General features: G+C 36.4%; 1 protein-coding gene across 5 annotated transcripts in view; it reads right to left on the bottom strand.

Moving 5' to 3' along the window:
• Positions 1–20804, bottom strand: part of LOC123559480 (diacylglycerol kinase beta-like) — a 150362-nt gene that overhangs the window by 47942 nt on the left and 81616 nt on the right. For all 5 annotated transcript variants that reach the window (XM_053552631.1, XM_053552632.1, XM_053552635.1 and 2 more), the window contains exons 7-8: positions 16526–16723; positions 8963–9012 (exon numbers count right to left, since the gene is read on the bottom strand). In XM_053552631.1, coding sequence (XP_053408606.1) covers positions 8963–9012; positions 16526–16723 — 248 coding nt within the window. The remainder of the gene's footprint in view (positions 1–8962; positions 9013–16525; positions 16724–20804) is intronic.

Genomic DNA, 20804 nt, shown 5'->3' with positions numbered 1-20804 from the left:
GTAAGCCCTAGCTTTTAGGCATCTGATGTATGAGGGAGCAGTGTTTCACAGATTAAGAGTCCTCACAGCAATAAAGAATGAGCAAAAAATATCCATACTTCTTTTCACAGTGGGAGAGGGTGATGATTTGGAAGGTGGTAAAAATAAATATAGCTGAACAGTCAATTAAGAGTAATGCTACTTTGTTTTGCAGAGCAAGATCTATCTCTATAGAGCATTTATAAATGAAAATGACCTTGACCTTAAATGTATGACCTATGTCTTACAAAAAAATATCCAACATGTTTGAAATCAGTGCAGCTGACACATCAAATACAATCCGCTAATATATGTCAAACAAACAGCAAAATGTTTCACCTTGAACTGACATTACTGAAACTATGTTCTGAAAGCTGGTGAACAGTTGTGCCAAGTTGCATAAAGATCCCCAAGGGTTTCAAGAAAATCAATTGACATATACAGACAAATGAGAAAGAAACCAAACTGTGCAAGACTGATGAAATCTGCTTGAAAAATTCATACATCCTTTTAGCATGCACGGGTTAATAAAACTTTCTTAGAAGGTATAACAAAATTTATACAGTTGAAACTCGGTATCTTTTACTTCAATGGGTTGAGCGTTTTAATTCAAGATAACCAAAATTTGACTTAAAATAATATTTTGTGCACATGTTTTCAGGACAGGACTTGAAAATGTCTTCAAGATAATTGGAATTTTGAGTCGAATTTCAACTGTCTGTATAACATACTTCATGAATTCATATGGTGATTATAATAATATGAGCCGTGCCATGAGAAAACCAACATAGTGGCTTTGCGACCAGCATGGATCCAGACCTGCCTGCGCATCCCCGCAGTCTGGTCAGGATCCATGCTGTTCGCTTTTAAAGCCTATTGGGATTGGAGAAACTGTTAGCGAACAGCATGGATCCTGACCAGACTGCGCGGATGCGCAGGCTGGTCTGGATCCATGCTGGTCGCAAAGCCACTATGTTGGTTTTCCCATGGCACGGCTCATATATGTTTGCTGTTCCACAACTGGGTTTCTTACTGAGGTCCAATAATGCAACATTCCCAAACAATCAGTTGACATAAAATTCTCTTTTCATCAAATTCATGTACTATATCTTTTAATTTTGAATTTATTGTCAAATGTATTCAAATATCAGTTGTAAGTTGTGTCCATTAAAAACATGAAAAAAAAGTAAAACATAGCTGCTTTTGAGAAAAGTGCATGTCTCCCACAACTGCCTAATCATCTGAATAGTTCTTTATCTGAGATAACCATGCACCAATACATGTATCACTGGCATCTGCGTACAGAATGATTTTCAGTAATACAAGGGCCATAATTCTGAAGTGCCTTGGTCGATTTGGCTAGTTATCGAACATGGCCGAGGACTTAATGGCAAACACATTTTGTTCAAGTCTGGTAAAGATCGGATGAGAAATTTTCGACTTAAAGTGCGGACAAGTGTGTATAGAGTGATTGTTGGTAATTTAAGAGCCATAATTCTGAAGTGCCTTGGCCGATTTGGCAAGTTTTCGAACTTAACTGAGGACTTAATGGCAAACACATTTTGTTCAAGTTTGGTGAACACTGGATGAGACATGTTCGACTTAAGAATGTGGACAAGTGTGTACAGAGTAATTTTCAGTAATTCAAGGGCCATAATTCTGAAGTGCCTGGGGTGATTTGGCTTGTTATTGAAACTGGCCGAGGACTTATTGGTAAACACATTTTGTTAAAGTTTGGTGAAGATCAGATGAAAACTGTTCAACTTAGAGCGCAGACAAGAGTCAAAAGGCCAATTTTCGGTAATTCAAGGGCCATAATTCAGTGCCTGGGGCGATCTGGCTTGTAATCGAACTTGGCCGAGGACTTATTGGTAAACACATTTTGTTAAAGTTTGGTGAAGATCGGATGAGAACTGTTCAACTTAAAGAGCACGGACAAGATTTGTGACAGACAGACACACGGACACACAGACAGCAGTAAATCAATATATCTCCTACACCACTATGTGGTGGGAGACATAATTTCTTAAGATCTCTTAACAAATTTCCTGCTTCCTTCTTCCCTTTTCTGAAAGACCTTTAAAATGTTGTCTTCACAGTTATTGGTGTTTATCCTAATAAGGAAAAGAATCTAAAAACTGGTGCAATGGATCTGGTGAATCAAATTTTAACACTTGTCTTTGTAACAATCTGTGTCCTTATAAGGATATAGTAGATGGTTTTTGTTACAGCAATTTTTACATCACATTTTATTTGTTGTATATCTTCAAAACAGATCAAAAATACTTCCAATATAGTATAAGTGCAACATTAAATACAAGTATAAAAGTGGTTGTATTCTGAATGCTTATATACAGAAGACCTTTATATCCTTAGGACGGCCAGCACATATTTATGCAATCTCGCCAGGCATGTGTATGTTTTTGACAACATAGAAAATGACGTCACTCGACCTTCAGCCATTTCCGGAAGTAAATAAAATGAAAGTAGAAATGCTAAACTCGAAAACGAAAGCCACAGTTTGATTCGTAGATAGTCAGGGGTCACGCGCAGGGGTCACCCTGTCTAAATGTATGTGCGTATTTTTTTTTTTTTTTTTTTTTTTTTTTTTTTTTTTTTTTTTGCTATTGGGGAGCCAATTTTCAGCACTTTATTACGAATTGAAATTACCTGGGCTTTAGTACAGCATGTCAACTTTTAATCTATGAAAAAATATTTGAGCTCTGGATAAATACAAATCCCACAGGGGTCCATAACGGACCAAGGGTACATTGATAATTTTGGAACATCATCAAATCACTCAAAATGTCATTTTTGATGTTGTCTGAGAGTGTCAGTATATGCCTCAGATGTAAGATATAACTGTTTTTGAGAGCTGCAGACCTAGACATTTCAGAAATATTTTCAAAATAAGTTTCGTGTAATAAATGTTGTTTCTACGGAAGCGTGAAAGGGCCATCAGATGCTAATACGTTTTAGTACGTTAAGGCTGCGGAAAGGATATGTATGCAATATTATCACAGTCTATGCACATAAAATATGATCCCTGTATTGTCCGCAAGTATTGACCTTGCACTCATTGATTTTTGCCAATATGTTTGGGTGTTTTCGATACTTTACTCAGTACTTGTATCCTGAAAACATCTATATTACTAAAATGACATATATAGTTAATTAATTGATGACATGGTGGTGAAGTGGTAAGCTCTGACTTCCACATACTATGGGTTCGAATTCACTTAAGACCTTTCTTTTTTAGTTTCAATGTGATATAATTTTCAGGGTATTACTTTTATTCATAATGTAACTTTTTTTTTCACACATTTTACTTGATTTTTTAGAAGTATATATTAACCCTTAGCCTGCTGCCGGCAAATGATTCTGCCTCTGCGACCAGTGCTGACCAAAATCAGCCTGCAGTCTGACCATGGTCTGCACTGTTCGCTACTCAGTCAGTAAATTTTCAGTGAACATCCCTTCAAACTAGAAAATGCTTTTGTAAAAAAGCGCATGTCTCCCCCAATGTAAAGTCCTATAGGCAAGAAGTCAATAGGGGTCAGGAGCGAAAGTCAAAGAGACACTGATGGTTGGCTGCAATAGGGATCATCTACTTGGCATGTCCAGTCATCCCGCTAAATTTCAACACTCTTGGCCTAGTGGTTCTCAAGTAACTGTTCAGGCTCCTGTGACCTTGACTTTTGATCAAGTGCCCTCAAAATAAATAGGGGTCATCTACTCTGCATGTCCAATCATCCTATTAAGTTTCAACATTGTAGGTCAAGTGGTTCTCAAGTTATTTCCAAAAATGATTTTACATGAACAGGCCACTGTGACCTTGACCTTTAATAGACTGACCCCAAAATCAATAGGGGTCATCTACTCTGCATGTTCAATCATCCTATGAAGTTTTAACATTCTGGGTCAAGTGGTTCTCAAGTTATTGATCGGAAATGGTTATCAATGTTCAGGCCCCTGTGACCTTGACCTTTAACGGAGTGACCCCAAAAACAATAGGGGTCATTTACTCTGCATAAACAATCATCCTATGAAGTTTCAACATTCTGGGTCGAGAGGTTCTCAAGTTATTGATTGGAAATGGTTTTCCATGTTCAGGCCCCTGTGGCCTTGACCTTTAACAGAGTGACCCTTAAATCGTTAGGGGTCATCTACTCTGCATGACCAATCATCCTATGAAGTTTCATCATTCTGGGTCAAGTGGTTCTCAAGTTACTGACCGGAAATGGTTTTCAATGTTCAGGCCACTGTGACCTTGACCTTTAATGGAGTGACCCCAAAATCGATAGGGGTCATCTACTTTGCATGTACAATCATCCTATGAATTTCAACATTCTGGGTCAAGTGGTTCTCTAGTTATTGATCGGAAATGTTCAGGCCCCTGTGACCTTGACCTTTGATGGAGTGACCCTAAAATCAATAGGGGTCATCTACTCTTTATGACCAATCATCCTATGAAGTTTCAACATTCTGGGTCAAGTGGTTCTCTAGTTATTGATCGTAAATGGTTTTCAATGTTCAGGCCCCTGTGACCTTGACCTTTGACGGAGTGACCCCAAAAACAAAAGGGGTCGTCTACTCCAGCAGCCCTACAACCCTATGAAGTTTGAAGGTTCTAGGTCAAATGGTTCTCCAGTTATTGCTCGGAAATGAAGTGTGACGTATGGACGGACGGACGAACGGACGGAAGGACGGACGGACGGACAGGGCAAAAACAATATGTCTCCTGGGGAGACATAATAATAAATGGTACTGCCCAAATTGAATGATGGACCAGTCCATTTTAGAAATTTAGCAGGGTAAAGGTTATTAATGATTTCTTTTTCCTCTTCAGACACCAGTTGCTAAAACTGTTCATTGAATCCAGTGCTGGATTTTCCTGAAAATACTTGGAAAAAGACTCTGACAAGTAAATTATCTTTAAATCTGTTTTAAAGATTTTAGTCAACATTTTAAACAATGGTTTACTGACATGCACATAGACGAATCCTGAATTACTTTAAATAAACAAACCATTATAAAATTAATGAAAATAATGGCAATTTTTAGACCTGTCAAGTCTGCAAATAAAATTTGCGAAAACTTGACTCAAACTTACAACCCCCCACCCCACCCCGCCGAGACTGGCAGCTGAATGTTTTGTCTGCACAGCTATCCGACAATGGGACATGTGGTCAAATAAGATGTATATTTTGTATTCCTTTTTCAATAGTTTTATTGCCATTAAGGTTTGGGCACCAAAAAATTAATTTACAGAAATATACGAATATTCACGAGTGCCAGGTCAATACTTATGGACAATACATGTATGTAAAAACAAGAAGATTAACAACAAAGTGCGGTCAGTGACAATGGGTTACAGAGATAGATATTTTTGCTCCAGACAAATAATCTGTGTTTTACGTGTAAAGTCTGACAGACGTAAAATTATATCAGGTTCTTTGGAAATTATTGTTTTGTCTTTCACCTAAACTAAAACCATTCCAAACTGAAATACTTCTTCCCAAACCCATCTTTAAAACTGTGTCATGGTTATATTAGCAAGAAGGCCAAGACGATCTTAAGTCGCTCACCAATGGACGAATGGATTTAGTACGTACAAGTTATATTAAAATGGATTTTTCACTTAAAATTATGTACTTTAAATAACTAGAGCTATTACTGAATGTGACTAATACCCCTAGATGCTGCTTTGATGCAGGGACAGTAAAATTTTGATCCTGACATATGACCTCCAAGTGTGACCTTGACCTTGAACATAGTAATCTTGGTTGTGCACCATAAACTTTGTAATGATGAGGGCAACAACTGATGAGTTTCATGAAGATCCTTCCAGAAGTTGATAAAGCGGGCATAAAATGTAGCTATATGTGCACCAAGTGTGACCTTGACCTTGGACTTTTATGCCCTTTATCAGACCTTTCTCTTGGGGGTTTGAGAAAAAGATCCTTGGTCAACTGGGATTCTTTTGCAATATTTTTTTTCAGTATATTGTCAAAATCAGTGAAAAGAAAGCATCAGCAAATTAAATAAGCTGGGAATGTTTTTACATCTAATTTTAATGGTTTCATTTCTTTCCCAGGTTTTACTGGTAGACATAATTCAAAGTATCCTAGAGAATTTATCTTTCAGGATTGTTTCCAATCATTCACTCCAAACTTGCAGAAATAGTCCAAATCTTGTTCTGTCATGTTAATTTTTTGTTAAGTCTTAATAAATCTTTTTCGGTATTGTTTTCAAAATAACATTTAATTATCCAATAACAGAAAAGATCAGGTTGTGAAGATATATTGTTACATTTGATTTTAATTGTATAAGAACTTTCTGTCAACAGGTTTTTGGTACTTTATTTAAAAAAAATAATTTTGTTTCTTTGTTTGTTTCGGGGTTTAACACCATTTTTTCAACAGTATTTCAGTTATGTAACGGCGGGCAGTTAACCTAACTGGTGTTCCTGGATTCTGTACCAGTACAAACCTGTTCTTGGCAAGAAACTGCCAACTTTCCTACATGAATCAGAGGTGGAGGACGAATGACATCAGACACAAAAGTATTTTATCAAATCATCACGGAGAACATTATGCCCCGAATGGGAATCCGTAGATCTACGCTCTCCTTATTGAGCTAAGTGGGCGGGCTTCAAAAAAAAAAATCTATTGTTTTGAAAGGTTTTTACTTACCAAAAAAAGAATATAGCAATAGAATCATATATTTAGTTTTGCTGAGGTGCAGACAGCCATGTTACTAAACTAGAATAGTAATGGGTTGACCTTTCCCAATATTTGTTTGATTTCATTAGCGAAAAAGAACTTCCTGGGCAAGCATTTTCTTTGAACAATCAAATATTCATTTTTGTCAAGGAATTTATTTCTTTTAATTTAAATGTTTTGTTTTATATTAGGAAAAAATGATGCTTAACTGGCATTTGGTGCAGTGCTGTTATTTGACCCTGTGGATTAGGTAGAACAAGAGCTGTCTCCATAGGATGACACATGCCCCCGATGGCACTTTAAATGAATAGTTATGGCCAATGTTCGAGTTTAGGACCTTTGACCTACGGAGCTGGGTCTTGCGCGCGACACGTCGTCTTACTGTGTCACACATTTATGCGTAGTTATTTTAAAATCCATGCATGAATAACAAAGATATGGACAGGACAGGCCCATAAGATGCACTATCATGAAAAATGACCTTTAACGTCTAAGTGTGACCTTGACCTTTGAGCTACGGACCTGGGTCTTGCACATGACACGTTGTCTTACTGTGGTACACATTCATGCCAAGTTATTTTAAAATCCATCCATCGATGACAAAGATATGGACCGGACACGCCCATCAATGCACTATCCCTTAATGTCTAAGTGTGACCTTGACCTTTGAGGTACGGACCTGGGTCTTGCGCGCGACATGTCGTCTTACTGTGGTACACATTCATGCCAAGTTATTTGAAAATCCATCCATCACTGACAAAGATATGAACCGGACACGCCTATCAATGCACTATCCCTTAATGTCTAAGTGTGACCTTGACCTTTGAGCTACGGACCTGGGTCTTGCGCGCGACACGTCGTCTTACTGTGGTACACATTCATGCCATGTTATTTGAAAATCCATCTATCGATGACAAAGATATGGACCAGACACGCCCATCAATGCACTAACCTTTAATGTCTAAGTGTGATCTTGACCTTTGAGCTACTGACCTGGGTCTTGCGCGCGACACGTCATCTTACTGTGGTACACATTCATGCCAAGTTATTTGAAAATCCTTCCATCGATGACAAAGATATGGACCGGACATGAAAAATGCAGACAGACCGACAGACCGACAGACTGACAGACCGACAGACAGACGGTTCAAAAACTATATGCCTCCCTTCGGGGGCATAAAAAGCCCTGTTATGCATATTTTTGACTTGTCAAGGGCTGCCACTTTGGTCTTACCCTTACCGAGTGAAATCCCACACAAACCTAAGGTGCTCAACTTCACATGCTGAATATGAAACCTAGTATACTTCTGAGATACATGTGACACAAACTTGCTTGCTCTTTATATTTTTGACTAAATCAAGGGCAGTAACTCTGGTATGGCTGAGTGAAATTCAAAACAAAAACTCAAGTGCATAATTTTGCATGCAATATAACAATCCTCCATGTTTCATGACAATAGGTCAAAAACATTGCAACACAGACTTAGGCCCTTAATGCATAATTTTGACTAAGTCAAGGGCCATAACACTCATCTGACTGAGTGAAATCCCAAACAAAAGTCCGGGTTCACAACTACACATGCTGAATAACAGTCAGGCAATGTTTTATGAATTTAGGACAAACTCTTTTCCAGATACATGCAACACAATCTTTTAGGCCCTTTAAGCATATTTTTGACAAAATCAAGAGCCATAACTCTAGTCTGGCAGAGTGAAATCTCAAAGAAAGCCCATGGTGCACAACTTCAAATGCTGAATAAAAATCCTATGATGTTAAAGACTCAAGTACAGTATTTTTTTGAGACATGCACAACCCAAATTGGACGGAAGAAGAAGGGTAAATCTAAGTACCTCTTCCACCCCCTCCCAATACAACCACAAATTTGGCATGCACAAAAATGTTGGAAGTCCAGGCAAGGTTGCTAAAGACAAAGTCAAGCAAACATCCATAAAAAAAGGTGCTCAAAGAAAAGGAACAGGCAACTGAAAGTGTATGCCAAAGTACCCACATAAACTAACAGCTCACATCTTAACCCCAATCTTCTTGCTCTGGTGAGCTTATAGATTTCCAGTGTACTATGACTTAAATGACCCTGTGATTTTAAATCTTTCTTCATTTTTTTCTATTTAAAACTGCCAGTATTTCTAGTCTACATTTAACCTCTTTACAACAGTCAGAAATTATTGTGACCATTGTAGAGAGGTTTTACTGTACTTACTGAGGAATCTAGAAGTCCATTACCATCCGCATCATAAAGGCGAAACATAACTGAAAATAAATCATAAGGTGCTATACATACATGGGTAAAATGTGATTATTTAAATAAAGAGGGATAACTCAACCAGCCACTAATGAAAGGTGTTCACATACGGTCAAACTCCTTCTTCCAACAGTAAAATACTTAAAACAATATCTCTCCCCAAGACAATTATTTCAAAACAATTCTAACTTGTAAATATTCCAAATAATTCTTGTACTCCATGATTTTTCCTTTTTTGTTATTCTGGACAGAGTATGTTCAGAAACAGCGAGTCTAGCTAGTCATAAATTTGCAAATTAACTGTCAGTAAATAACAAAAGCAATACCAGTCAGAATTATTAGTTAACAATAGTAAATTTATCCTACACATTCATACTTCATTCATCTACAATAGATATTTTGCATTACAACTATTGTTCAAAATTTGTAGTGGGAGTTTGACTGTATTTTTGATGCAGTTGGCAAATTTCTATGTCGACTTGTGTTGTAATGGGGATAATCAGTCCATATAGTCATAATTAAATATATAACACCTTTACAATGGGATAAGCCAGTGATTACAATAGAACAGCAAGTACAAATACATATACAGTGAAACCCCACTTAACCGTAACCCCTGACTGACTGAGTAAAAATTCCAAACAGAAGTTCAGGTTCACAGCTACACATGCTGAATAATAGTCCTGTAATGTACTGGAAACCCCTCCAAACAGAACAGATCTAGCAGTCCCAAAATTAAGCCTTCTTTTTTCACTTAAAAATACCTCTGTAAACTAGAACCCCTCTATTCTTGAAACCGAATATTTCTTTCCAGATCGAACCTCTATTTATCAACATAAAATTACCCCTGAAAACCAAATGAGCTGCACCATGAGAAAACCAACATAATGCATTTGCGACCAGCATGGATCCATACCAGCCTGCGCATCTGTGGTCAGGATCCATGCTGTTCGCTTTTAAAGCCTATTGCAATTAGAGAAACCGTTAGCGAATAGCACGGATCCTGACCAGACTGCACGGATGTGCAGGCTGGTCTGGATCCATGCTGGTCGCAAATGCACTATATTTGTTTTCTCATGGCGTGGCTCAAATATACAAACAATTTTATAGGTAATCAGAATCTTGGCACTTGCCTTTTAACATGATTACCAAAATTTACTCTGTTTGGTAGCTTATGCCCATAATAACTTAAATGGTGTTGTTTAAACAAGATCAGGATTTACTAGTTTACTACTTTACTTAGGAGGTTACTAGTAATGTTATACCTATTTATCTATTTATGTTATGTAGCAAACATTCTGCAGAAAAGACCCCTTTAAATCAAAACCCTGTCAAAAACAAATTTTTACTCAGGTCCAGAAGCTTTTCGGTTTAGTGGGGTTCCACTGTATTTAATAAATGAAATAGTTTTGTAGACTTCATCTGGATATGAAATTTTTGTTGTTTTTTTAAAGTGGGTGTCCCAGCATACTTCTTGCATAACCATGTATGTATTTTGTATCTGAATGAAAATTACTCAAACAATAGAAAAGGACCAAATCAACTTTCTGTGTTTGGTTTATTTTATTTTTTTGGGGTATAACATCACACCAACACAATTATAGGTCATATGGCCACTTTGCAACTGTAGGAAGACCCCAGGTGCAAATTCAATGCCCCGAGCTTGAACCAATATCGGTGAGGGGCAGTTATTCAACGTCAGTGACCTTAACTTGTGCCATGGAGGCCCCTAACTGCTACACTCTAATTCTGAATCACAATGGAGGCTTTCCGTGGACAGTGTACTAGAATAAATGCATATACCTCATTTGAAGATGTAACATACTTAATCATGAAAAGGCAATTAAGCACTCTTAACCTAAGATATGGTCTGCCTTTGAAGGCACTACATTATATGGAAAATGAAATACTATTATTGAATACTATTACTGAAGGTCCATTGATGAAATTGAATTTGCACTGTACATTTTGCTGATTTGAAGCTTAGAATGGTCATAACCATGTTTCATTTAGAGCAAGTAAAAAGTAAGGTTTATAAAGTTTTTCTATTTTTTTCTATAATTTCCTATTATTTGACCTCATGACCTAGTTTTTGACCCCAAGATAATCCACTTTCAAACTTGTCCAAGATTTGCTTAGGGACACTTTTTGACCAGGTTTCAAAAGATTGGACCACAACGGTGACCTCTAGGGTGTTAGCAGTGAAATAGATGTCAACAATGGACACAGGGGTATCACAATAGCTCACTTTCACCACTTTTAATTAGTGCTCATGTGAGCTTAAAAGACATTGAACATAAAATTTTAATCTGATATTAAGTACTTCCTTTCTGGAGGGAAATTAATTACATTGTGTATACAGTAATATCAGTAATTTTACTAATATCAAATTTCATGGTTTCAACCAAATATCTATTCTGTGGTAAAACAAATCTTAACAAATAAATGGGAACTTGATGTGTTCATTCAGACATACTATTGTCAATTGTCACCGCAAGAAAACCCACGCAATTTAGCCTTCCTCATCCACCCTAAAGATTATAACTTGTAAATTTCTTATATCACCAGGAGTCATATATCAGGAATACTGAAACATGTTCTGACCTCTGTAATTACAGTATGATAATATTCAAAACAAAATGTAACATTTGCATATCTTTGAAAACCGAGCAAATCTTAAAATGATAGACAAAAGGAAAACAATTGATAAATGAGTATAAATTTTTTGAAATTCTTGTTCTTTTGTAGCAATAGACAGTATTATTCTCCAACAGTATTGTGATTCCCACAAAAACAGGAGGGTGCACCCATTTCATGTTACTCATAGAACAACTGTTCGTTTTTGTACTTGTTCATTATTTAACTTGTATAAACACATCAGTAATTTTCATTTTAAGAGCCAAACATGTATATTATAGCTCAGTCAGGTAAATCACTGATACCAACAGCAAATAATCAAATTGATTTGCTTAAGTACAAGTCCTCATGAAGATGTTTTTAGGTCTGTTTTTCCTTTCTTTCCAATTTTTGTCTTTCTTTGATAGTTTATATTAACATATTACATGTCTTTATTTAACATATTTTCATTATCTTGTTCCCATTTACATTATTTATTATATGTATTTGATTTGATACAAAACTTGCCATTATCAGGCTTGAAATTTTTTCCGTTATTGTGTCATAGAGAAAATACTAAACTCTAGATGCCACTGCCGAGTTTCAAAAACATAACTGAGCCGTGCCATGAGAAAACCAACATAATGGCTTTGCGACCAGCATGGATCCAGACCAGCCTGCGCATCCGTGCAGTCTGGTCAGAATCCATGCTGTTTGCTTTCAAAGCCTATTGCAATTAGAGAAACCGCTAGCAAACAGCATGGATCCTGACCAGATTGCACGGATGCTCATATGGCAAAAGATCTGAACATGATCAGTATGTTTTACCTGTAACTGGTACTGAAAACTAGAAATATTCAGACTTTGACAAGTTATAACAAGAGCACCGCCTACGGGTGCCATTGCTCATCTGCAAGTGCTGGTCAGTATGATTGTAAGAAAAGAGTTATAGTTCAGAATTTCTAAGTACAATAAGGGATATAATTCTGATAAATTGCAGGTTAGAGTTATGGTTCTTGGCCTACACAGTCATCTAATGATGATAAACAAGTGTGTAAAGTTTCAAAGATGTAGCTCTTATAGCTATTGAGAAAAGGTGGACATAAACAAAATATTTAACCAAGAAACTCAAATTTTCTAAGTGCAAAAAGGGCTATAATATTGATAAAATGCAAATCAGAGTTGTGGTTCTGGACCTACTAGGTCACCTAATGATGACAAACAAATGTGCAAAGTTTCAAAGCTGTAGCTCTTGTGGTTTTTGAGAAAAGGTGGACCTTAACAAACATTTTAACCAATACCAATGCCTACGATAAAGTGACAACAATACTTCGTAGATTTTTTCAAAAATCAGACCAGCTAAAAATGTTCAATTCCCTATGCCTCATTTAAATCTATATATATTAAAAGATATGTTTGTAAACATCACATCATTGTTGGAGAATGTTAATTTGTATCATGTCCAATTGAGGAGAAATGTCAAAACATCAATCAATTTAATACCTTTAACCCTTAGCCTGCTGGCGGCAGATGATTCTGCCTTTGCGACCAGTGCAGACCAAGATCAGCCTGCACATCCGTGCAGTCTGATCATGGTCTGCACTGTTCGCTATTCAGTCAGTAAATTTTTGGTGAAAACCCCTTTGAATAGTAAGTGGTACTGTCCAAATTGAAAGATGGACCAGTCCATTATAGAAATTTAGCAGTGTAAGGGTTAATGCTTAGATTTCCTTTTCATCCATTTAGTATATTAACAGGTTATGAAAATGTAACATTTTCTTACAAAAGGTGTTTACTTTAATTTTCCCCTAAATCAGTTTTACCCCTAAGATTTCTAATAACATTTTTACATTAACTGGGCAAGTCTCAGCTTAAACTAAAAATTAATTATAATATTCAAAAACCTAACTAGGCAATTTTCTTTCACCCTTGTATGGAAAGTTATAAAATAACACTATACCTCTCGATATAAACTTAACCCAACATTTTTTTTCATATTTATGATATTGTCGTGCTGATCATAAGAAAAAATGTCAGTCCTAACAAACTGGGCTTCTTTCTTATAAGCAATTACATTAGCCTAATTTAATTAGCTGCAGTTACTGTTAAAGTTATGAACCAGTCAATTTATTCTTGAGCTGAGGTATCACTGTGCTTAAAGAGTAAGGCAATGTTTCCATCTGCTGGAATTTCTTGAAACATTTAAAGAAGTGAAAGAATTTTCAAGATCAACTTAAAAATGAGAAAGTTATGAGTATTTAAATATTTGATCAAAATGGCGGACATTTTGTTTCCATGACAACAAGAAACAATATGGCAGATTTATTAAATTTCTAGACACATATTTTAATGGTATTTACTTATTTCTGTAAAATGATTTCTCTATTTTTTCCAGCTATAATAAAAGAAATTACCATGTTTTACATATTACACTCAAGAAACATAAAATGAATCTTTTTAAAAGGTTATTTGCTAAATAAAGAATTCAGCAGTGTGTAAACGACGTCATAAACACACAAAATGGCTGACTCCATGATCAGCAATTTTCTTAAATTTCGAACTGTCATATCTTTTTCAATAGTGGTCCAATTTTAAAAAATTCTTTCAGTGCTATGACAGGCTTGGTAAGTGGCTTTCATATAAAATTAACTTAATGCTTGGCTTTCCTTGCCCTTTAAATTGAAACAAAATATCACTCTGCTTAAATGGGACCATGAAATCCTGAACATACTAAGAAGTGCTTTGGGAATGAAATATTTATGCAATAATATTACCACTATCCATTTTCTACAGCTGCAAGGAGTGTGACCTAGTATAAAATGTGGTTTCATGTTTGCAAAGTCCTATACATGCACCCAGCTTGAACATGGTACATACAGAATGGCCAGTATGTCACCATACAACAACAAGAAACAGTGTCTTAAACAGTGTTACATGTACACCACAACCTGATGTGTTGCTATATGTCAGATTACCTTTGATTTTTTTGCTCTAACCACTGACCCTTAAAGCAAACCCCAGGGCCCAAAGCTGAAACAAATTTGGTAGGGAGACACCAGAGAATGGTATGAATAAAATATCTAACATGTAAGCCTTGCAAATTTGGAACAGATAATTTTCTTCTTTTTTTTCGAAATACTGATAAGCCCCTCAGACAGGACAAGAACAAGAGGACCATGATGGTCCTGAATCGCTCACCTGTTCCCACATGACCCAGTTTTGAACTGAGTATGACGTCGTTTTTTCTATTATTTGACATAGTGACCTAGTTTTTGAGCTCATGTGACCCAGTTTTGAACTTGACCTAGATATCATGAAGATAAAAAATCTGACCAACTTTCAATAAGATCCATTGAAAAATATGGCCTCTAGAGAGGTCAAAGGTTTTTCTATTATTTGACCTAATGACCTAGTTTTTGAAGGCACATGACCCAGTTTTTGAGCTTCACTTAGATATCATCACGGTAAACATTCTCACCAATTTTCATGAATCTCATGAAAAATATGGCCTCTAGAGAGGTCACAAGGTTTTTCTTTTTTTAGACCTACTGACCTAGTTTTTGACCGCACGTGACCCAGTTTCGAACTTGACCTAGATATCATCAAGGTGAACATTCTAACTTTCATGAAGATCCATTGAAAAGTATGGCCTCTAGAGAGGTCACAAGGTTTTCCTATTTTTAGACCTACTGACCTAGTTTTTGAAGGCACGTGACCCAGTTTCGAACCTGACCTAGATATCATCAAGGTGAACATTTTGACTAACTTTCATAAAGATCCATTGAAAAGTATGGCCTCTAGAGAGGTCACAAGGTTCTTCTATTTTTAGACCTACTGACCTAGTTTTGGACCGCACATGACCCAGTTTCGAACTTGGCCTAAATATTATCAAGATGAACATTCTGACCAACTTTCATAAAGATCCCATGAAAAATGTGACATCTAGAGTGGTCACAAGCAAAAGTTTACGGACGCAGGGACGGACGACGGACGCTGCGCGATCACAAAAGCCCACCTTGTCACTTTGTGACATGTGAGCTAAAAATCCAAGTTGTTATTTGTATAAACTTTTCCAGCAGTGAGATATAAGCATTAAAACAGCAACTTTTACATTCACCAGATATCAAATTTTGTATCTTAAAAAACTTTTTCAAACACGATTAGGGTGAAACTTGGACAGTAGGACACTGCCAAACCAAAATTACATGAAAACTTGTGTGAAACTTGGAAAGAGGACCAATCTTCAAAAACAAAATTATGCGATGATTTGTGTGAAACTTGGGGAAAGTGTAACACTCTACAAAACCAAAGTTATGTGAAGATCTGTGTGAAACTTGTAATTGAAACACTCTGCAAAACCAAAATTAAGTGATCTGTGTGATTCTTGTAAAAGAGTTGTTAATATTGCCCCATTAATTACCACCTATAACAGTTGCTATTATATTGCTTCTGTAAATACCACCTGCAACCTCTGCTGATATAGCCCCTTAAAGTATAGCTGAAACAGTTGCAGATATTGCCTTCATAAATACAAGATGCAACAGCTTCTAATATTGCCCTTATAATAACTAGCTGCAACAGTTGCTGATATTGCCCTTATAACTAGCTGCAACAGCTTCTAATATTGCCCTTATAATAACTAGCTGCAACAGCTGCTAATATTGCCCTTATAATAACTAGCTGCAACAGCTGCTAATATTGCCCTTATAATAACTAGCTGCAACAGCTGCTAGTATTGCCCCTTAAATTACCAGCTGCAAATTTTGCCCTTGCCCCTTTGTTAAACAATCAGCTGGGACTGATTATATGCAGCCAGTCACGCTGGCCCACTAACTTCCATCCTCCAATTCCAGCAGAATAATTATTTCACTGTAAGATTGAATGCTTGAACACAGAACTCCTTACATTCCAATTTATCCTCCGGCCTTCCTGCCTCCAGCAACGACAAGTAACACACCAAATCTTTGAGATATATGTGTCCAGTTCTGATCTCCATACTGTTCGAACGAAAAATCTGCTTATTGTCCTTAATTACACTGGTTTTAATAAGTGATGGATTGGACTGACGAATCCAAGGGTCACCCCCTTCAGTTAGTGGTTTACCTGAAAAATAAATAAGTTTTGTTAGTTTTGTTAGGTTTAACATCACATTGATACAGTTATATGTCATAATTTTTACGACGACTTTCCAGCTTTTGATGGTGGAAAATGCCAGGTGCCCCTCCATGCATTATTTCATCATGAGCAGGCACCTGGGTAGAACCAACCAGCTGGATGGCTTACTCAAATGACAAATTCAAAGCCCCAAGCAATCTCGAACCCACATTGGTGAGGGGCAAGTTGTTTGAAGTCAGGGACCTTAACCATTCGGCCATGAATGCCTCAGAAAATAAATAGTTGAACAATTACATCAATTGATGCTTCTATAAAAAGAAAAAGATGAAGGCATGACTTTAGTAGTACTACACATTTAAGATGGTTTGTTTTTAGTTATTTGTTAGATATGGCAGATGTTTATCATACTCAATGCCTTTGGATTCCTTGTCAATATTTCATGTTTCCTCAAGTCACAGACAACTTCCTATATTGGATCAGCATTGGTGGATGAATGACCTTGACATACTGTCTTCAGCCAATCATCACAGAGAATATATGCCCTGCCCAGTTTTCAAAAACCTTCCATTTACTGACTAGACAATATGGGCTCTATCTAGCGAGCGAACAAAGCATACACAGTAAAAAAAATATTTGTGCCTGATAATACAATAAGGTAAAACATCAGGTCTCAGAATCCTAATTCCATTTATATCTCGGGTTACAGACCTTAATATCACTTCGCTAATTTGGATAAATCAGACTTTTTCCCAGCTATTTCCATTACTCCATCAATTGGTTTCCCAAAGGGCATGTCTTTAATCTTCTGGGAATAAACAAACACTTACAATGGTTGTACAAATACTCATTCATTTCCATTTTAATCTACTATGAGCATGTATCAACTGTCTGCTTCACAAAATCTGTAACAGGATTTTTTATTAGTCCGTGTTCAGACCCTGTGTTTTGTTCACAGGAGATAACTCTTGAGGCTATTCAAATTTTGTATAATTATGTCCCTTTTCTTCTCAAAACAGGCAAGAAAGACTGGTCAGAATATATAAGAGTAATGATTGAAAATAAAAATAAAAAACATTACCCAGTTGGTAGCCAGGATAGTTTATTATATGAATTTAAACTTTTTATTGGCCTAAATTGCATTTTTCTAATCATAGAGGATCTGGTAGTTTCTTTCAAACTGTTACAATGCAAGTGATCAAAATGATATTCTGAGGTGCAAATTTTCAAACATGACAAAAACAGTGCTAATGTTTTCATTATATGTCAAAACCTTATTATCTCCCTTTAAAAAAATATTTGAGCCGTGTCATGAGAAAACCAACATAGTGGCTTTGCGAACAGCATGGATCCAGACAAGCCTGCGCATCCGCGCAGGCTGGTCAGGATCCATCCTGTTCGCTAACAGTTTCTCTAATTCCAATAGGCTTTGAAAGCGAACAGCATGGATCCTGCCCAGACTGTGCGGATGCGCAGGCTGGTCTGGATTCATGCTGGTCGCAAAGCCACTATGTTGGTTTTGTCATGGTGCGGCTCATTTATGAATTATACACCTGAAGGTTCAAAACAAATTATAGTCAAATGGACATCTTTCTACACACTGCTGAAGTCACTGCAGGGTAAGATAGGCATACAGCAGTGCTATAAGATTTGTCTAGCAAATGAACACATTGCCAATCAATCTTTTTTAACTTTGTTACTCAGGGTTTTCTATTAACCATTTTCTCTTCAGTCTTTCTAAACTACTTGATCGGAATGTGCTATGAGTGTAAAAATGCCAATGGAAAATATCTGATATGCCTTTAATTCATATTCAAAAGTTTACAAAACATTTACTTTCATAATAAAATAATTGAAAGTTTTGTAAGAACATGCCGAAATCTGCATGCCACTGTGACCAAACTGTAATATTTAGTAACTTTACCATAAAAAAAAGCTGACTTTCACAAAGAAAAATGCCTTATCTAAATGTCTTCTTTTTTGCAATCAATTCAAAATAAATAAATGTACTTTTAAATGTGTTACTATCGCTTGAAATCTGGAGAAAGACGTATACCATCAATATAATCAAAAAGAAATTAACCAGTTACCCTGCTAACCTCTATCCTGCTAGCAGCAAGTGATTCTGCCTTTGCAGCTAGTGCAGACCAAAATCAGATTGCACATCCGTGATCATGGTCTGCACAGTTCGCTATTCAGTCAGTAAATTTTTAGTGAAATCCCCTTTGATACATAAATGGTACTGCCAAAATGGACAAGTCCATTTTAGAAATATAGCTGGGTAAGGGTTAAGGAAAATGTGAATCAAACATTAGTATCAAATCACTAACAGAGAGAGAAAAAAATCCAATAATGGGTTATTCGAACAAATTTTATGCGTAGGAGGTTTTAATGGCAGTAACTGTCAGTCTAGGAAACACTAAACCAGATAACCGTATTAGTATATAGAAAAAAGTGCCGGTTCCAAGGAAGAGCTTCCCCTTAACACCAGTATATGTCTATACTGATTAATGATGAAGAAGTCAAACAAGTTCCCAGACCTATTCTCCCCAAGAGGGAACACTACAGAAGGCAGTGGAACTGACACTATGGAGATAAATCGGCTGTGCGTTCATGTATTCAACGGATACTACTATATTAAGGCATTGATTTCCTGTCTACTTTTTTTTCCTTATATATTTTTATTGTTTATATTCAGGAGTACAGAAAACAGATTAAGCCAGTAACTCTTTATATGGCTTTCCAAAGGTACAAGTGTTCCCACAAAGGAACGTTGGATCTATTTATACAAAGATGGATGACAACCTTTGTCTATAAAAGCTATCTACACACCAAGGTTGGCAATAATAGATCCATTCAGACCAAAGATACTGAGTGGAAACCAATTTCTGCTTTTTAGTAACAACGACCTTAACCATGACCCTAGTGATTTCAAATATAATTCCAACCTTTGTCTAAATAGAAGCTATTTACACACCAAATTTAAATACGGAGTGAAAACAATTTTTCTATTTTCAGTTACAGTCATCTTGCAATCCTAATTGTTGACTCCACCTTAGAGCTACCTATAAACCAAGCATCACCATTATATTCCATTCCTACTTAGTTATTGATTGAAAATTCTTTTTCCATTTTAAGTGACAGTGACCTTGACCTGTGTAATTACATCTACAATCCCAAACTTTGTCCTAATAAAAGTTACCTGCAAACCAAGGTTGCAGGTGACAACAGGTCCATATTAACAAAAGTTACTGAGTTCGAACAATCTGTTTGATGCTTGTGCTCTGCTCCCCCCCACCCCCTCCCCCACCCTAACAACAACATACTCCATTCCTGTGACCAGGTGGTGTGTTTTTTTGTTGTTTTCTGAAAACTCTTGGAAAATATATTTATGCAAACTGTATTGTAACCCGTGGGAAGCATTTTTTTGTTTTTATTTGTTACTTGAGCACTGAAAACTCACTTGAACATTATTGAGTTTCCATTATTTGAAATATAGCGGAACCCTTCTAGATGATGTCCTAGGGTCTTACTTAAAACTTCACAGGGGTTTTAGACTAAGACAAGTCCAGTTTGAAAGAAATATGCAGAAAATAAAGAAAACTAGTGTATAGTGTTACCTTGTTTCATTCTCCAGAAAATAACACAATAAGCTATTGTTTTATTTCATTCCTTAAGCATTTAATCTCTGACTGTATTTATCTAACAATGTTTTAGCTATGAAGGTATCTAAAGAACTGGACTAGGCAGACAATAATGAGTTAGATGTGTTCTAATATTCAGAGTGATTTCTACTTTTTAGGGGTTCTGGTTTGGAGGGGTTTCTAGGTGACAAAAAGGGCTATGAAAAGATATTCCAAAGTTTAAAGAATCTCTCAGTATCTACCGAACATCAACTGATGCCACCATTTTTCTTTTGCTGTTTTTTAACATGATGAACATCATTTTAAGATCTTATTTCAATTGAGATATGGTGAGTATATATTGCAGAAAATATAGCCTGCCATTTTTCCAATCTGAACGTTCAGATTATCGTTTTTGTCGATGACCGTTATACAGAAGCGCGATCATT

The sequence above is a fragment of the Mercenaria mercenaria genome, chromosome 10 (assembly GCF_021730395.1).
Source record: "Mercenaria mercenaria strain notata chromosome 10, MADL_Memer_1, whole genome shotgun sequence".
Classification (NCBI taxonomy): domain Eukaryota; kingdom Metazoa; phylum Mollusca; class Bivalvia; order Venerida; family Veneridae; genus Mercenaria; species Mercenaria mercenaria.
The sequence above is the reverse complement of the archived record's forward strand: the minus strand, read 5'-3'. Positions and strand labels throughout refer to the sequence as shown.